This window comes from Setaria viridis, chromosome 8 (genome assembly GCF_005286985.2).
Source record: "Setaria viridis chromosome 8, Setaria_viridis_v4.0, whole genome shotgun sequence".
NCBI classification, from domain to species: Eukaryota; Viridiplantae; Streptophyta; class Magnoliopsida; order Poales; family Poaceae; genus Setaria; species Setaria viridis.
In genome coordinates, this window is record NC_048270.2 from 32377348 (window position 1) to 32394363 (window position 17016).

Consider the following 17016-nt stretch of genomic DNA (forward strand, 5'->3'; position numbering starts at 1 on the left):
AAACAAGATTCTGGGTATTGGTTTGTACAGGACTTTGGCCGAGGACCCAAGCTATTTAAAAGTCAACCGGACCAAGATCCTGTGTTGCGGGTTTATGGCAGGAGATTCAAATGATCAGTAGATCCTTTACTTATGTAACCTTTTCTTTTGTTAAGCTTGAGGCAAACTTGTTAGCACGCTGTTGTGCGAAAAAAGTCCTCACCAGGGAGTCGCGTGTGTACCTGGGTTAGCGAGATTCGGACTGAGTTGTGGAATTAGCTACCAAGGATTCACTTTGTATGAACAATGCTTGTAATCTTCTGCCTAGTTTAGGCCATAATCAACACGCAACTGTCGCCTGAGGCGAAGGGCAACGTTCCCCGCAAAAGAAAAAAAAACCGACTGCCGGACCGTACCCGGTCCGGATGGAACCGTCATCCTGGTGCCTGACATGGTTTGGGTTCGGACCGCTCTGAACCCGGACAAAATAAGGAGAAAATTGTCGGTTTGCGGGTTCTACCCGGAAAACCCGGCGGCGGCGGCGGCGGCGGTGGCGAAGCGGCCGCGTGACGGCATCGCTCGAGGCTTGAGATGGAGTGGGGCGCAGGCGGCCGAAGCATCACGAGAGTTGTGGCGGAGGTTTCCTGTCTCGCTAGGTGGACGAGGACTCACCCTAGCGTCTCGCAACGGATCTCGACGCTAACATCTGAAGCTTTCAAGGTTCTCTCTCAGCTCTCGATCCGACTGAACTGAACAAGCAGGTCACCTCCTATGTCTTAATCTTTCTCTGGGCTCGATTCTATCTTGCTCTTATTTGCTCCTTGTTTCGTGGGTTGTCTGTAGCCTTGAACGGTAGTTGAACTCGAGTTGAAATGTTCAGATCGGGATTAGGATAGTTTGCAAAGACCAAAGAGGTACAGTTCTACGGGCATTGCCTACAATCCGTTGGATCGATTCGTTCTTGTGGTAGTTTCTTGTCATGTAGGAATCACAAATGATTAATTCGTCCTTGGGGTAACTTCCATAGTAGATTGGCTACGATCCGTTTCATGATGGATCTTTCTATGCATGTACTTGTTCCAACTCAATAGTGCTTCCTACCGAATCAGTTTGTGCAAATTTTTTCAAATGTTGGTGTTACATCCAGCTTCAACAAAAGTAGCATCCCTGGTGCTTTGAATGTCTTGGCTTAGTGCAGAGTTTAGACAGGATAACTAGTATATCAGATTTGACAGCAAATCGAACCTGAGCCTGATAATTAGCATATCAGATTCATGCATTACATCATAAATTTGCTGCAGTTGGATTAGACAGTACTGATAATTATCATGCACATCTGATTAGTCAGGCTCCATCTTATCCATCAAATGATTCTCTACGTCAGATTTTATTGGATGCTGATGTGGAAATTGAAGAGCAATCTTTGAAAGCACCTGCTGCAGTTAACTCAATAACTAGGCTATACTGGATGGTGAAGCATTTATCAGGCAGTGTCTATATTTGGCCTCTTTTATCTGCAATTTTTATTCTGTGCATGCTGATGCTGATTGCTGAAAGTTGAAATTGTTGACTGATTTACAAAAAAAGGGAGAAATTGTTCATTGCATAGAAATTGTGTAGACATGCATCTCTCCCAATGAACTAGTAAGTGCTACATGACTCATTTTCAAAGAACAATCCTGCAAATGCAATTTTAATTTTGATATGAGATTATTTTCCTGTGTTACCTGTTAAGAGGGAACATTCTCTTACATGTACCAGTTTCGTTGCGCTAACCCAGTAGATGAAGGTTAGACTGTTTGTCAGTATTTTATTGTTCTGTGTCTTTCCTTTTGTCATCATCTTTAATAGTTTAGAGTAATTATGCTATCTAAATTTCTTTTCCCTGTTTTCCTCAGATTTGACTGACTTGGAAGCATAATATTTTCATTCAAGTATGTCAAAAATTCATGGTGTTGCCAAACCAAAGGCTGCAACATCTGGCTTGGTCTATCAGTTTGACGTTTTCTTGGATCTCATTTTAATGTTAATCACGAGCTGCTCGGCCAATTCATTTCTTTTTTGCTTTTTGTTTATTCATGATAGTGTATAGCTGCAGTTGTAAAGCAGCTGCCCTAGTCTTCCTGCACAGGCATATGTATTTTAGAGAATTTCTACAAAAATTGTACCATTTTAGGCAATGAATTCTAGATGTTTTTGGAGAGCTCAAAGCCATGTTCATAATTTGGAATTTCTGCATAAATTATTTGTCAAAAACACCTGATATATTACATAGCTTCAATTTTGTACGTTCCTTGTGTGTAGCCAACAGTACGCGCTTGATTAATTCGGCACGTGCAGAATTAGCAGTACCAGCATTGTATCATTGTGTGGTCACTCCACATCTCCGGAACTAAACCAACGAAAACCCGTTCAAACCAGCCAGCCCAACCCGTACCAGCGGTACTTTCCACCGGCTAGCAACCCGTACAAAACCAGCTCCACCCGGACCAGCAAGAACCAGCCCCACCTGGACCGGCAAGCTCTCTCTTGGTTTGATTCGGAAACAAACCAGAAACCTGGAAACCGGAACCGGACCATGAACTGCGGTTTGCGACACGAACCGGACCGTGAACAGGGTGCGGTTAGCTGTCGCAAAAGGTGATAATTGCGCGCTAGCAGCAATCAGATTGCAATGGGCTGCATGTCATGTCAGCCCAATTAATGATTTATTTAGTGCACCTTTATTAAACTTTTAAGGCTCGGTGCATGCATGTTTAAACAAGACGGAGAGAGACTGCATGGGTGCCTGCAAAAAAGGGATGATGACGTAACTCAAATGCATGCAAATTCAAAATTAAAAAAAATATAATATTAAATCAAGTATCCAAATTAAATTTTGATTACACCATTATATTTGTGATGACAACTTTCAAAATAAGACCCCACTCAACAATATTTGGATTATATTTTTAAAAAATATTTTTTAAATATTAAATAATTAAATTTAACTATTGCGAACAAATAATTGAAATTATTTTTCTGCGAATGAATAGTTAAATATGACGAACAAAATATAGCATACGGTGTGGACAAAAGAATTATATGTATAGAACAATTATACAAATTCACCGAATAAAAAAATTATACTTTTAGAACAAATTATACAAACTTATGGAACAAAAGATTTGTACTCTTTAAACAAATTTTACGAACTTCTAGAACAAAATCAACGTACGCATTGAACAAAATCAATAAATTCACAGAACAATGATTTGTACTCCTGGAACAAATTATACCAACATACGGAACAAATCAACTATATGTATTAAACAAATTATATGAACCAAAAAGGTAAAAATATTTACCTCTAAAACAAATTATAAACTTACGACAACTTGTATAACTTATGAAATATAAAACAACTCTATGCTCTGAGAAAACTATAAATATTCACACAACAAAGCTAAATACTGTCAAAATTTTATAATCCTCTAAAGAGAAAATAAGGGAATAAAGATGTATGAAACAAGAACAAAAAATATAGAAAAACCATAATATGCCACAAATAAAAAGATAAAGAAACAAAAGCAATAGGATGGTCTTATATGCAAATAATATATATATACGTGGTGAATGTATTAGTACATAAAGAAAAAAAAGAGAAAGGAAAAGAAAAGGACAAATGAGAAAAAAATTACAATTATTTAAAATTAAAATGATGGAAGAAATATGAATAAAAAACTAAAAAGAAAAATACTAAAAAGGAACCATAACATACCAAATGAAATAAAAGAGAAAAAAGAATAAAAAAAGGAATGGAAAAGAAGAAACGGGAATATTGAAAAGAAAAGACACCACCCGAAAAAAAGGAAGAAAAAAATGACGTGGGGGAAAAAGAACGGAGGATCGAAGAAGAAACAACAAAACAGAGGGATAAAGAAGAGAAAAATAAGAAGGAAATACAAAAGAAAACGAAATTAAACGAGAAGAAACAAAATCAAAAGAACCACCTGATAACGCTGTACATGATATATGTCCTGGACGGAACCTGGTTGGGCTGATTCGTGACTGACGCTGGTTGGGCTGATTCGTGACTGACGCTCGGCCTGTTGCGGTTGGCCATGCATGCCTCTTGCTGATTCTCGGTTGGGCCGCATTTATAGCACAGGCCCACGCGGGGAGTCTTCAGGCGACAAAAAGCGTCCCATCGCGTAGTAGACTGTAGGCGCGTCGAAGTTTGCCGTCAACACATACATTAAATTCCCATCTCATGAATTTTTTTTAAAAAATTCGTTCGAAAAAAGAAATTTTCTAAAAAAAATGATGGCACGACGGTGGCACACCACAACAAGAACAGATAACTACAAGCTCTCTCTTTATCTGAAAAAAATACAAGTTCTCTCTCTCAAACTAAAAGGCAGTGACGCTGACGTGCAGAAAAATATCGACCAGATAAACCGACGGGAATATAGAGCATTATCCAGTGTACATGTGTGGGAGCGCACCACTCCAATCAGGCGGGTGGCAACCGGGAAAAAAGAAATGAAAGATGAGACGAGATGCTCCTCCAAGGCTCCGACCACACGGGCCCTCCCAATAACTAAACTGGTTTGTACCTGATGGGAATCAAACCAATATATGGACGGTTCTCCTTTTGTGTTCCAGCTAGTGTATGTTAGTTTCTTCTCGATATCCTGATGTCCTCTCTTTTTCTTTGTTTGATGATAGCCGTTCTTTTCTGGCCGGAAATGCAAAAGTTCTCTGGCAGGTCAGGAGGTTTTCAGATGCCCACAAACATTTCAGTCGTTACGGTTAAGCACCTACAGGAAGGCATTGTCCCGTTTGTTTGAGCTTCCCGGTATCTTCTCAACATGAAAAGGCAAAAGCTCAAATAATATTAAACTTATCGTGCGGCTTCCAAAAAATTACAAAGTTGAAAAGCTCAATTTTCCGAACTTTTCGTAGCTTTTGAATCCAGAAAGCTAAACACATATTCTAAAAGTTAGTGTTGGCTTTTAAAAAAACCAGCAATAATTTTTTAAAAAAATTCAAAAGCTGCAACTCAAACAAATCAGTCTCAATGCGTGGTGAATGCACCAAACTCTAGGGAAAAAAATCTTCTTGGTAAGACTCTACTACAACTAGCAAAGGGTGATTTAAAAATACTTAGGTGGTGTGTTTGGTTATCTGAAATTAACGTAGATTACTGAAGGTAACGAATCTCATACATATATTTGATTGTGATGGTTTGTAATTAATTGACACTGTAATCGAATCCCTTACCTAAATAATATCTATACAAGCTTGTTACCCTTCCCCCTATAGTAATCAGATGCAGCACCCACACTGTAATCTGATTATGTTACTAGAGTGCAACCAAACAAAGAGGGTAATTACTCATTCCGCCACCAAATAGACTGTAATATGATTCCCTTTACTTTTACGTTACCTTAACACGAACCAAACATTATCTTAAACCATGTTGGATTTTGAACACTTTCCCCTTGTGTTTCTCTAGACCAACCTTGATAGCCCATTTGAACAGCCAACAACAAAAACTAAGCTGATGCGGGTCCGCCTCAATCTTAAGACGGTGGAAAATACAATCAGAACCAGAGCCTATGTCAAAGACCTTAGCTTCTAGAAGATGCTACGGTGGTCAGTACTTGCAAAAGGTGTGTGGGATGAGCACTGAACCCTATTATGAAAGCGACAGTAGCCGTCGCCGTCTTCCTTCTCGTTCTTTATACATTTATTTTGTGGCTACTGCCATGGTATGAGTATACTCGAACTTGTCTTAAATATTTCTGCCATGGTAAGCTTGTAGCTGCTGTTAGTTGGATTAGAAATGGATACATGATACACACGTCTCACCTTATCGGTTTGACCATAGAGAAATGATAATCTTTTCTCTCCGGCTAGTGGTAGGAATCAGCAAAACATGTTCTTAAGAAATCACTAATGTCAATTTCGTGGAACACAATCACGGTTATTTTTTAGACCTATCTTATACCTTGAACTAGACCAAAGACATAATTTGTTGCCACGTTTTTAATTATAAATGAAAGTATACAACACAACAAAGCGTACAAACCAACATTCCTAGTATGATTCACTTCAGTCGACATCAGTGAGAGAAGATAAACAATCCCAAAAGTTTCGGCTCATGCCACTTCACTTCCTATGACTAATGTTTAGGACAAATCCAGAGGGAAAAAGATCCGAACAACCTTACCTAGCATCACCTGTCTACACAGGAGCTAGGATCTATGGGAGCACACTGCACACGTCATGCACACGTGTGCACAGGCGTCAGCAGTGGGATCTCCCTTCCTCTTTGGCATCTGGGAAAGAAACAAGGGTCCTGTGGCAATGATTCCACCATTATTGCCACCTAGCTAGCTGAGCTGCTCGGGGAGTTGGGACGAGCTGGCGCCTCTGTGCTTGGACGAAATTGCCCCTCCAAGTGTTACGTTCTTCGTCTTGGTGCATTGTCCTCACCGTGATCGGGCGGCTCGGGGGGTCTCCACTACTGAAAACTGACATTCGTCCAAGCGTCAGTACAGGACGACTTTCGTCAGGTAACAATGATCAGTGTTAGTAGCAGTCGTCACGTACAGTGCATGAGAGTCCATGTAGTACCAGTTTGGAGCCTCAGCCGGTACTAAATGGTGGCACGGGGACTGGGTGGCCACCAACTAGATTTTCCTGGAAGCCATTAGTACTTGGCTGGTAGCTTCAACCGGTACAAAATGGTGTTCGTGCACGTGTGTACCGGCTGGTAGCTTCAACCGGTACTAAATGTCACAATTTAGTATCGGCTAGAGCCACCAGCCAGTACTGACGTACACACTATAAAATAAGCTCCTTCTTCCTTCCCGAGCCCAAGCTCAACCATTTGACCGAGAGCTCGGGCTTCTTCACTTCATGCGCGTTTCCACGATTTGTGGGAATTTCACTATTCCAATTTGTCTAAAGGTTAGCAACTTAATCCTGCCTCCTCTTATGAATAGTATTCTATGTTTATGCTTTGTAGCTAGAGAAATTTGTGCTTTTTTAGATGGAGAGTTTTTCAATTTATACATGCATGGAGAATGTAGATTTTTTACTTATGAAAGTATGTTCGATATTGAGAAAATTGTATTGGATGTTGACAAATATGTGTTGTGTTAATTACTTTGGTTGCTTTACATAAATAACATAAGTACCATGTTGAAACAAAAATAATCAACTAATTTTGTTGCTTTACATAAATAACATAGTTGAGTTCAAGCTGACGACGATTCGGGACAAAGGGAGTTGCTGCCAAAATTCCCCACAAAATTTGTAGAGATTTAATTAGCTCATCGAAAGTGGTCCATAAAAGGTCAACAATATTATTTAGAAAGTTTTTTTTTTTGCGTTTGTTGCTTTACAAATGGAGAAGTAAATTAAAAACTTTTTGCAGATGGACCGGCAATGGATGTACGGTGACCGATGCTCCATGCCTTTTATTAATGGCCAAAAGACTTTTCTTGAAACGGCAGAGGCCAACAAGTCACCGAAGGGTTTCATGTGTTGTCCACTCAGAATGTGCAAAAATAACAAGGATTATTCTAAATCAAAAACTCTACACGGCCACATATTTCATTAGGGTTTCATGGAAAACTATATTCTTTGGACCAAGCACGGCAAAAGAGGAGTTGTAATATAAAACGGTGAAGATGATGATGATGATAACAACATTTCAGCCAACTGGGCTGAAGGCGGTGCTAGAAATAGGCGACAAACATTGTTGCTAGATGATGATGATGATGATGATGATGATAACAACATTTTGAAATAGGCGAGGCTGAAGAAGATTTTGCACAAGATGAACCAACTGACGAACTATGTTAGGTGTTGCTAGATGCAAAGAAAGACTCCAAAAATGCAAAGGAGACAAAGAAGTTTGAGAAGATTTTGGAGGATCTAAAAAGCTATTGTACCTCGATTGCAAATAGGATCTTGGGTAGCATACTGGAATTGCTGCAGTGGAAGGCAGCAAATGGTGTGACCGATAAGGGATTTGAAGAGCTATTGAAAATCATAAAGAAAATGCTTCCTGAGGGTAACGAACTTCCCTCATCCACATATGAAGAAAAAAGGTTGTTTGCCCTCTAGGATTGGATGTACAGAAGATACATGCATGTCCTAATGATTGTATCCTTTGTCATGACAAGGAATATAAGAACTTGGATGTTTGTCCTGTCTACGAGGCGTTGCAGTATAAGATCAGGCGAGATGACTCGGGTGATGTTGAGAGGCAGCCTGTGAAGAAGAGAGTTCCAGCAAAGGTGATGTGGTATTTTCCTGTAATACCACTTTTGAAGTGCTTGTTCAGAAATAAGGAGCATGCTAAGTTGATGCGATGGTACAAAGAAGAACGTAAGCAGGATGAGAAGCTGAGACACCCCACAGATGGTTCCCAGTGGAGAAACATTGACAAATAATTCCCAGACTTTGAGAAGGACACAAGGAACATAAGGTTTAGTTTAAGCACGGATGGAATGAATCCAACTGGTGAGTTTGGTACTACTCATAGTACATGGCCTGTGACCCTATGTATCTTGAACCTTTCTTCTTAGTTGTGCATGAAGCAGAAGTTCATCATGATTCCAGTCCTTATCCAAGGCCCAAAACAACCTGCCAACGATATTGACATGTACCTAAGACCGTTGGTTGATGAACTTTTACTGCTTTGGAAGGAAGAAGGTGTACCTGTGTGGGATGAGGACAAACAAGAGGCTTTCATTCTTAGAGCATTGCTTTTTGTAACCATCAATGATTAGCCTGCACTTAGTAACCTATCAGGATAGACGAACAAGGGATATTGGGCATGCACCTACTGTTTAGATGAAACCGATAGCATATATTTAAAACACTATCAAAAGGTGGTGTATATGGGCCATCGTCGATATGTTCTTGCAAATCACCCTTTAAAAAAGAAAGGAAAGCATTCTAAAGGGAAGCTCGACACTCATGCTAAGCCTTTGCACCATAACGGAAAGCATGTATTTTCTATGATAAAGAATGTGAAGGTAGTCTTTGGTAAAGGTTCCCGTAGCCAACCTGTTCCAACGACGATAATGGACGTGCAACCATGTGGAAGAAGAAGTCTATATTCTGGGAGCTACCTTATTGGGAAGTTCTAGAGGTCTGCAACACAATTGACATGATGCATCTGAAGAAGAATTCTTGCGTGAACCTGCTAGGCTTCCTCGATATTTATGGGGCGCCAAAGAATACATTGGAAGCAAGGCAGGACTTGAAACATACGAAACAACAAGAGGACCTACATCCAAAAAAGGGAGAGAACGGACAACACTACTTATGTCCTGCCAGCTACACTCTCAGCAAAGAGAAGAAACAAAGCATATTTGTTTGCTTGAATAGTATGAAGGTCCTGTCCGCGTACTCATCTAATATACAGGGAATAATAAATGTGAAAGAGAAGAAATTCACAAATCTAAGTCATATGACTGTCACGTCCTGATGACACAGTTGCTTTCGGTTGCACTGAGGGGTATTCTATCAGAGAATGTGAGATTGTCAAGCGTAAAGCTATGTGCGTTCCTCAATGAAAATTTTGCAGAAGGCAATCGATCCAAACAATCTAATAAAGCTACAGAATGACGTGGTCCAATATCTTGTCAGCTTTGAAATTGTCTTTCCACCTTCCTTCTTTATTATTATGACTCATCTCTTGGTTCACCTTGTTAAAGAGATAACCATTCTGGGTCCAATATACTTGCACAATATGTGGCCTTTTGAGAGGTTCATGTTGGTCCTAAAGAAGTACGTTCACAATCGTGCCAATCCAGAAGGAAGCATCGCCAAGGGATATGGAAAAGAGGAGGTCATTAAGTTTTGTGTTGACTTTATTGATGAAGTTAGTCCGATAGGGGTCCCCGTGTCACGCCATGAGGGCCACGTGAAGGGAAAGGGCACACTCAAAAAGAAAAAATAATATGAACATACATGAGACTAAAATCCACAAAGCAAACTTCACAGTGCTACATAATTCATCCTTGGTGGCTCCATATATGGAGGAGCACAAGGATATTGTACGGTCTGAAAACCCGGGGAAGTCTAAGGCCTGGATTACACGGCATCACATAGATACTTTCGTAACATGGATCCGACGACACCTTATGGGTAACGAGACGATTGATGAACAACTTCAATGGTTGGCTAAGGGACCATCTATCTCGATATTGCAATACCAAGGGTACGAGATAAATGGATATATATTTTATACGAGAGCCCATGATCAAAAGAATACCAACCAAAATAGTGGTGTTCATATAGTTGTAATAGACAATAATGGGAATAAGGCAGCTACTATGGTGTCATAGAGGAGATATGGGGACTTGATTATGGGCCTTTGAAGGTCCCTCTATTTCACTGTCAATGGGTTGCTGGAAGAGGCGTAACGAAAGATCGTTATGGGATGGCAATAGTGGATCTCAACAAGATTGGATATACAGACGAACCATTTGTCCTAGCCAAGGATGTGAGTCAAGTTTTCTATGTGAAGGACATGTCAAGCAAACCCAAGACGAAGGCTGGTAAAAAGTCAGAAGATGAGCCAAAACGCCAGATAGTTCTGCCAGGGAAAAGAAAAATCGTTGGAGTTGAGGACATTTCGGACAAGTTAGAAGATTTTGATAAGTTTGATGACCTTCCTCCATTCTCAGTTGAGGTTGACCCCAGCATCCTATTATCCAAAGAAGATGCTTCGTACTTATGCCGCGATCATGACCAAGGGATGTTTGTCAAGAAGAAGATTATCAATGTTCCATTGAATAAGATGAGTAGCTTTAGAACTTTAATATTATGTGGTATTATGTGGTAATGTGATAAACTATGTAATGTATTTTGTACAATTAGAATAATTATGTGGTATTTCTCACGACTAACAATACTATTTGTACAATTTGGATCAAATAAAACAAACACAAATCCATAAATTATTTTTGCATGGTCAAAATATTAAATATTTGCACTATTTTGGATCATCAAATGTCTTGAAACATTAAATTAGAGGCAATTACACAAATACATTATATTCTAATGGCATAATTGTCAAAATTATTCTACCTAATATTTCTTAATACTTTTGCATGTTTGAAATAGTAGTTTTTTTCCTTTTTCTTGGATTAATAGCGGTATGGAAACATTTCATATCCTATTAGTAATTAAATTTTTTTGATTTTACTATATAAATAAATTGTTGTATAGTGTAGAGATAGTCAACAGTAAGGTATAAAACTTTTTCAATTTTGTTTCCTAAGTTACTCCATTTATTAAGCATAAAATAAATATAGCAGCAATTTTAGAAATAATAAAAGAAAATATAGTGCTTGCGGGAAATGAAACACTAGGGGAAGATTACTAACGGGCGGAGGCTTTGCTCGGTACAAAATTCCCCAAGTTTCGCTACCCGCCTTTTTTGGCCAGATTAGTACCGGGCATTGGCCTTGCCTGGTACTAAATGAAACAATTTAGTACCAGGCAGTAGCATTTCCTAGTACTAAAAGTCATTTTGTACCGGGTAAGGCCTCCGCCAAGCACTAACCTGGCCTAACCTACAAAAGCCCCACTTAGCCGCACAATCGTTCCTCTCCCGAATCCGCCGCCACTCCACCGCCCCCGCCGTCGTCGTCCACTGTCACCCGCCTCACCGGCTCCTCCTCGACGACCGGCCGCGCCCAACGCTCCATGGCATCGGGGCACACTACACCCCGCCGCACTGAGCTCTCCTCCTCGACATCCGTGCCATCCACCGCCCCGGCCAACCGTTCCCCTTCACCGCCAGCCACCGTCCCGACTCCTCCTCAACTTCCTCAACGTCCGGCCGCACTCAGAGTTCCCCGACAGCACGGCGCACTCCGCCACGCTGCACTCCACGCTCCTTTTCGACGTCCGTGCCACCTGCCGCCCCGGCCAACCGGCCCCCTTCCTCAACAGCCTCGGCTCCGGCTCCTCCTCAACATCCTCGACGTCCGGCCGCACCCGAAGCTCCCCCAACACTGCATCACACTCCGCCCCACAGGATTCCGAGCTCCCCGATGCCAGCCGCCACTCCACCCCAGTCGGCAGCCCCCCGTGCTCACCGTGCTCCACCGCATTTCACCACCCTCCTTGCCGTGCGCCGACCACCCTCGGCCCAAGCGCCTCTACCCTTGTCGTGGACTCCGTGCTCCAGCCTTCGCCCCCCGCCGCCGCACCCTCGGCCTTCACCTGCGTATGTAAGCCCCCACCCCGATCGTTGACGTCAGCAAGCCCCATGATGACGTTAACAACCATAAATTAGAAAATAAATAAGGAATTCGTAGAAATCATTGAAATTATTGGAAAATAGCATGGAAACTTACATGATGCCTAGAATTATTTCTTTTGTTGAATTTAGTTTCATTCTATTTACAATTACTTTCTTAATTATTTCTGTTAGTAATGGTTAGAATTACTTGTTAATATGGAAGATAAAAATATAGGAAACTATTGCAAAACATAGGAAATTGGTAGAAATCATTGAGATTACTAGAAAATGGCATGGAAACTTACTTACATGATGCCTATAATTATTTCTTTTGTTGAATTTAGTTTCATTCTATTTACAATCACTTTCTTAACTATTACTTTTAGTAATGGTTAGAATTACTTGTTAATATGGAAGATAACAATATAGAAAATTATTACAAAATATAGGAAATTGGTAGAAATCATTTATTTAGAATTACTTTCTAAATACCTTATTTTTTCTTGTACTAGTTAAAATGGGAGACATGGACGAAGAGTAGTTCATTCAAAATATTATTAATGAAGGCAGCAACTATAATGCAGAAGTAGATGATGCTTCAGGTGAAGAGGATGATGGCAGTCAGTACCTAAATATGACTGGTGATGGCGGTGATGATGCTCCAGCTGAAGAGGAGGAAGAAATTGCAAAGTTATATGAATCCCTATATACATGTACATGATTTCAATTCTCTACTTATCAACAACGGTTATAATTAATGCATCATTTTTGTAGCTATCTGTATCCTCAACGAGGCCTAAATGGAAATGAGGTGGGAAGAAAAAGATGGAGGGCATACCATCATCACAAAAGTGGATGAGGAAGGCGCACCAATTACTCCCCCCGGTGTGTTAACAACATTTGTCAATCAATGTGGGTATGTTGTTTGGGAAAACATCCCCACAAGCATTAAAAAATGGAGAGCAACCACACTTACTGTTGCACCTGAAGATCTCATCCCTGAGTGAGAGAAGGAACTGTGTTGGCAACATTTGATACTGCACTTCACATATCCAGAAGGGAAAGCAAAAGAATTGAAGGAATTTTCCTTTAGGAAGATGGCAATTGCTTTCCAAACGTACAAGAAAAACTTGCACAAAGACTTTATCAAGAAGGGCATCAAACTAGATTTGGAGAACAAGTTCCAGAAGCGAGCACCTTATTGGGAAGCATTCAAGCAATACAAGTATTCGGAAGATGCCAAAAAGCAAGCTCTACAAGCTAAAGGTAATGCGAGCAAAAATAAACATTATCATCATCTTGGCCAAGAAGGTTATAAGACGGCGATGCCGAAATGGCAGAGGATGGAAGATGACCTAATGGCAAGAGGAATCGTGCTGGCAACTCTTGATTGGCCATTGCGAGTAAAGAACTTTTTCTTCGCTCATGGAGGCACACTATATAGGGAAGATGGATCATTTATTACTACCAATTTATTAATAGCAGAATTCACTAGGTTGCAAGCTGCACTAAAGGCTAAATGGCAAGGAAATTTCAAGCCTGACAGAGAGAAAAAGGAGCTGACTTATGCACTTGGGAATTTGGAACACGCTGGACATGTCCGAGGCGTGGGTGTAGTTCCATGGAAGAAAAGTCTCAATGAAGATATCTAGTCTTACAGAAGTTGAAGAAGAAGCAAGGCCACAGCAGAAGAAAAGCTGTGTATCCTCGAAGAACAAGTAGCTTTAGCTAATGAAAGAATGTTTCGGCTTCAAGAGGCATTAGCACTTCCAAGCAGGAGTTGCATTAGGTGCTAATGTGGACATAATAAGCCCCGCTTCCCAGCGTCGTAGCAGTGTCGCTTCCACGGAGTTCCAACCAGTAGAAGAATTGTCTAACATGGTTGCGGGCAACAATGAACACTACCCCATGGACGACATCACTGTGAGGACCCCATGTGAGCTTCTTACTCCAGTGAGGAAAATGGAGCAGTGGCTCACGGTATTGCTGAAGTACCAGTACTAGGCGAGATAATTCATGGTGTGCAGATTCCTGAAGGATATGCTAGAGTCCATGTTGACCGAGTGGAAACAGGATGGGAAGACCTAGACCTCGAGATCCCTAGAGGCGATGGTGAAATGGAACTGGGACATGCCATCCACACCTGGATTTGTTTGGCCAAGCGCTACATAAGATTTTCGCGACCGGACGCAGTTCCCGCATCATCCCCTAAGAGGTCAAGGCACATATCACAAACGCCACCATCCAGGGATGCACTAGCTACAAGGGATCAAAGCATGAGTCTGTCGTCCCCACCAGCTACAAGGGACCAAAGCATGAGTCCACCAGTGCCTAAGCCTCCACTTCCTAAAAAGAAAAACTCTAAGGTTTTGATCCCGCCACCTCTTAAGCAGAAGAAAAACTCACATCCTAAGAAAGAAAAGCTTGCACCTCCGAAATTGGCATATGAACGCACAGATGAGGAATGCGACCGAATATCTAAGGCTGAGGTTGCTGCTCACTTCGCGCAAATGAAGAAGCCCGAGGAACCACCAATTGATGAAGCAACGAAGACATACTTTAAAGGGATATTTACATATTTGCTACCGTTGCAAATGGTACACCTTCATTTGCTACTTTTACAGGAGCTTCTACGTTTTTGCCATCGCGAACGAAATGAAGCAACATATTTGCCACTTTTGCTGACGTAGCACGCCACGTCCCCACGACAGCGTGTAAAAGGGGTGCCAAAAGACCTGTGTGCCCTCGCCTTTCTCCTCTGTTAACCTCCCACTAACAGACCCGACGCCATCCATCTCCCCTTCCCCATCTCCACTTCTACCCTAGGCCTCCCTCCCCCTGCCTCCCCGACGATAAGATGTGACCCACGACGGCGGCGGCGGCGTGAGGCGTAGGTGAGGCGGGGGTGTACCGGGAGTGCCTAAAGAACCACGCGGCGAGCCTGGGCGGGCACGCCTTGGACGGGTGCGGCGAGTTCATGCCGTCGTCGAAGGCCGACCCCGCTGACCCGGCCTTGCTCCGGTGCGCCGCCTGCGGGTGCCACCGCAACTTCCACCACCGGCTCCCCGAGGCGCCGCCCTCACCGCCCCTCCTCGCGCTGCCTCCTCCCCTTCCCACGCAGCCGGCTTCGGTGCCGCAGCACGTGATGCATGAGGCGCCGGAGGACCGCCTGCCGGCCACCTTCGATGATGACGAGACCGACGAGTCGGGCGAGGGGTCGGACTTCGACGAGGATCGCCTGCTGTCACCGCTGTCGCCGCTGGCGATGGGGCTGCCGGGATACCTCCAGCCGGTGCCGCACATGCTCCTCGTGCTGAGCACCGGCGCGCCAGGCGCCTCGATCCCCACGGTGGTGCCAAGGCCGCCGGCCTCCCTGGGCCCGATGCCGGCACCAGGTGCCGCTTCGACGGTGGCGCGGAAGCGGTTCCGCACCAAGTTCAGCCCGGAGCAGAAGCAAGGGATGCAGGCGCTATCGGAGCGGCCGGGGTGCCATTTGCAGATGGTTTGTTGTCGGGGAGGCAGGGAGGAGGGAGACCTAGGGGAGAAGTGGAGATGGGGAAGGGGAGATGGATGGCGTCGGTTCTATTAGCGGGAGGTTAACAGACGAGAAAGGCGAGGGCACACAAGTCTTTTGGCACCCCTTTTACACGCTGTCGTGGGGACGTGGCGTGCCACATCAGCAAAAGTGGCAAATCTGTTGCTTCATTTCGTTCGTGATGGCAAAAACGTAGAAGCTCCCGTAAAAGTGGCAAATGAAGGAGTGCCATTTGCGATAGTGGCAAATATGTAAATATCCCTACTTTAAATCCCTGGTGGTTAAAAAAGTGGTAAAAAAACCCATCTCAAACTATGACTGCTCAATCACAAAGTCATATGAGAAGAAAAAAAGATCACGATCCACCATTCCCCAGCTCGGAGAACAATCTCAACAATCGATCGATCCGCTTAAAGTGCTTTCAAAAGAAGATGAGATTCTAGCTAAATGGATTGCTGAGACCAATCTCACAAAAGAGCAACTCCTAGGGGCGGACGATATCCAAACTCACCTAGGTGTTGGTAAATGGGAGTTTAAGTTGGGGGAACCTCTTGTGCGGCCACAGTTGGTGGCTCACCTACCAACGAAAATGTATGCATTTCATAAATGGTACATGGAGGCAGCTGCAGACTGACGGATCATGTTAGCAGCTCAGGTTCAAGATTGTGATTACTTTAAGAGCCAAATGACATATGGATTGAGTTTGAAAGTCTTCATTACTTGTACCATCAAGTTGCTCTTGACAAGTCCCTCATTAGTGTATAGGTTCTGTAAGTGTTTCATCTCATTTCTACATCCTAGCTCCTACATTAATTGTGCGTTGTCTCATCCCCTCTTTTATTTTATATCATGCATAATGGAGATTCAATATTACGGAGAAAACATATGTATCATGTTGGCTTCATGGACCCGCATGTTATAAACGAGGAATGCTTACTAAAATGGCCAAATAGGATCATGAAGACTATTTTCAACTTCCTAGATAAGCAACATCACATGCAATTCATACTTTTGTTGTACAACTTTAAGCGAGTCATTCATCCCTTTTTTTCATCCGTTCAAGTTAATAATAAGTATATCTAACATTGGTTGTGTATATGTATATGAACAGCTTCCACTGGATATTGCTTGCCATCGAGATTGATCGAAGCCACGCCACGTTGCTGGACCCGAAGAAGAAACCAAAAATAGAGTACCAAAACCTCATAGACGTGCTTAACAGGGTATAGGTTCGCTT

The 17016-nt window shown here is 42.5% G+C and overlaps 1 protein-coding gene, 1 long non-coding RNA gene and 1 pseudogene across 2 annotated transcripts; all 3 read left to right on the forward strand.

Annotated features, from left to right (window-relative positions):
• The first annotated feature begins 114 nt into the window (after positions 1-114).
• LOC117866675 (uncharacterized) lies at positions 115-2267 on the forward strand. The gene is made up of 2 exons (XR_004642966.2): positions 115-740; positions 1878-2267. It is a non-coding gene; the product is annotated as an uncharacterized lncRNA (long non-coding RNA).
• Positions 2268-7419: 5152 nt separating this feature from the next.
• Positions 7420-10837, forward strand: LOC140220284 (uncharacterized; annotated as a pseudogene).
• A 2504-nt stretch (positions 10838-13341) lies between these two features.
• Positions 13342-15833, forward strand: LOC117834523 (zinc-finger homeodomain protein 10). The gene is made up of 2 exons (XM_034714080.1): positions 13342-13510; positions 15139-15833. Exons 1-2 carry the CDS (start codon positions 13342-13344, stop codon positions 15831-15833), a joined length of 864 nt encoding a protein of 287 aa, XP_034569971.1.
• Positions 15834-17016: the final 1183 nt, after the last annotated feature.

Excerpts from the sequence above, each read along its gene's own strand:
- LOC117834523 (XM_034714080.1), top strand. The coding sequence starts at position 13,342 with ATGGCAATTGCTTTCCAAACGTACAAGAAAAACTTGCACAAAGACTTT. Across the intron at positions 13,511-15,138 it reads GCAAGCTCTACAAGCTAAAG|GTGAGGCGGGGGTGTACCGG; the intron begins GTAATGCGAGCA and ends CGTGAGGCGTAG.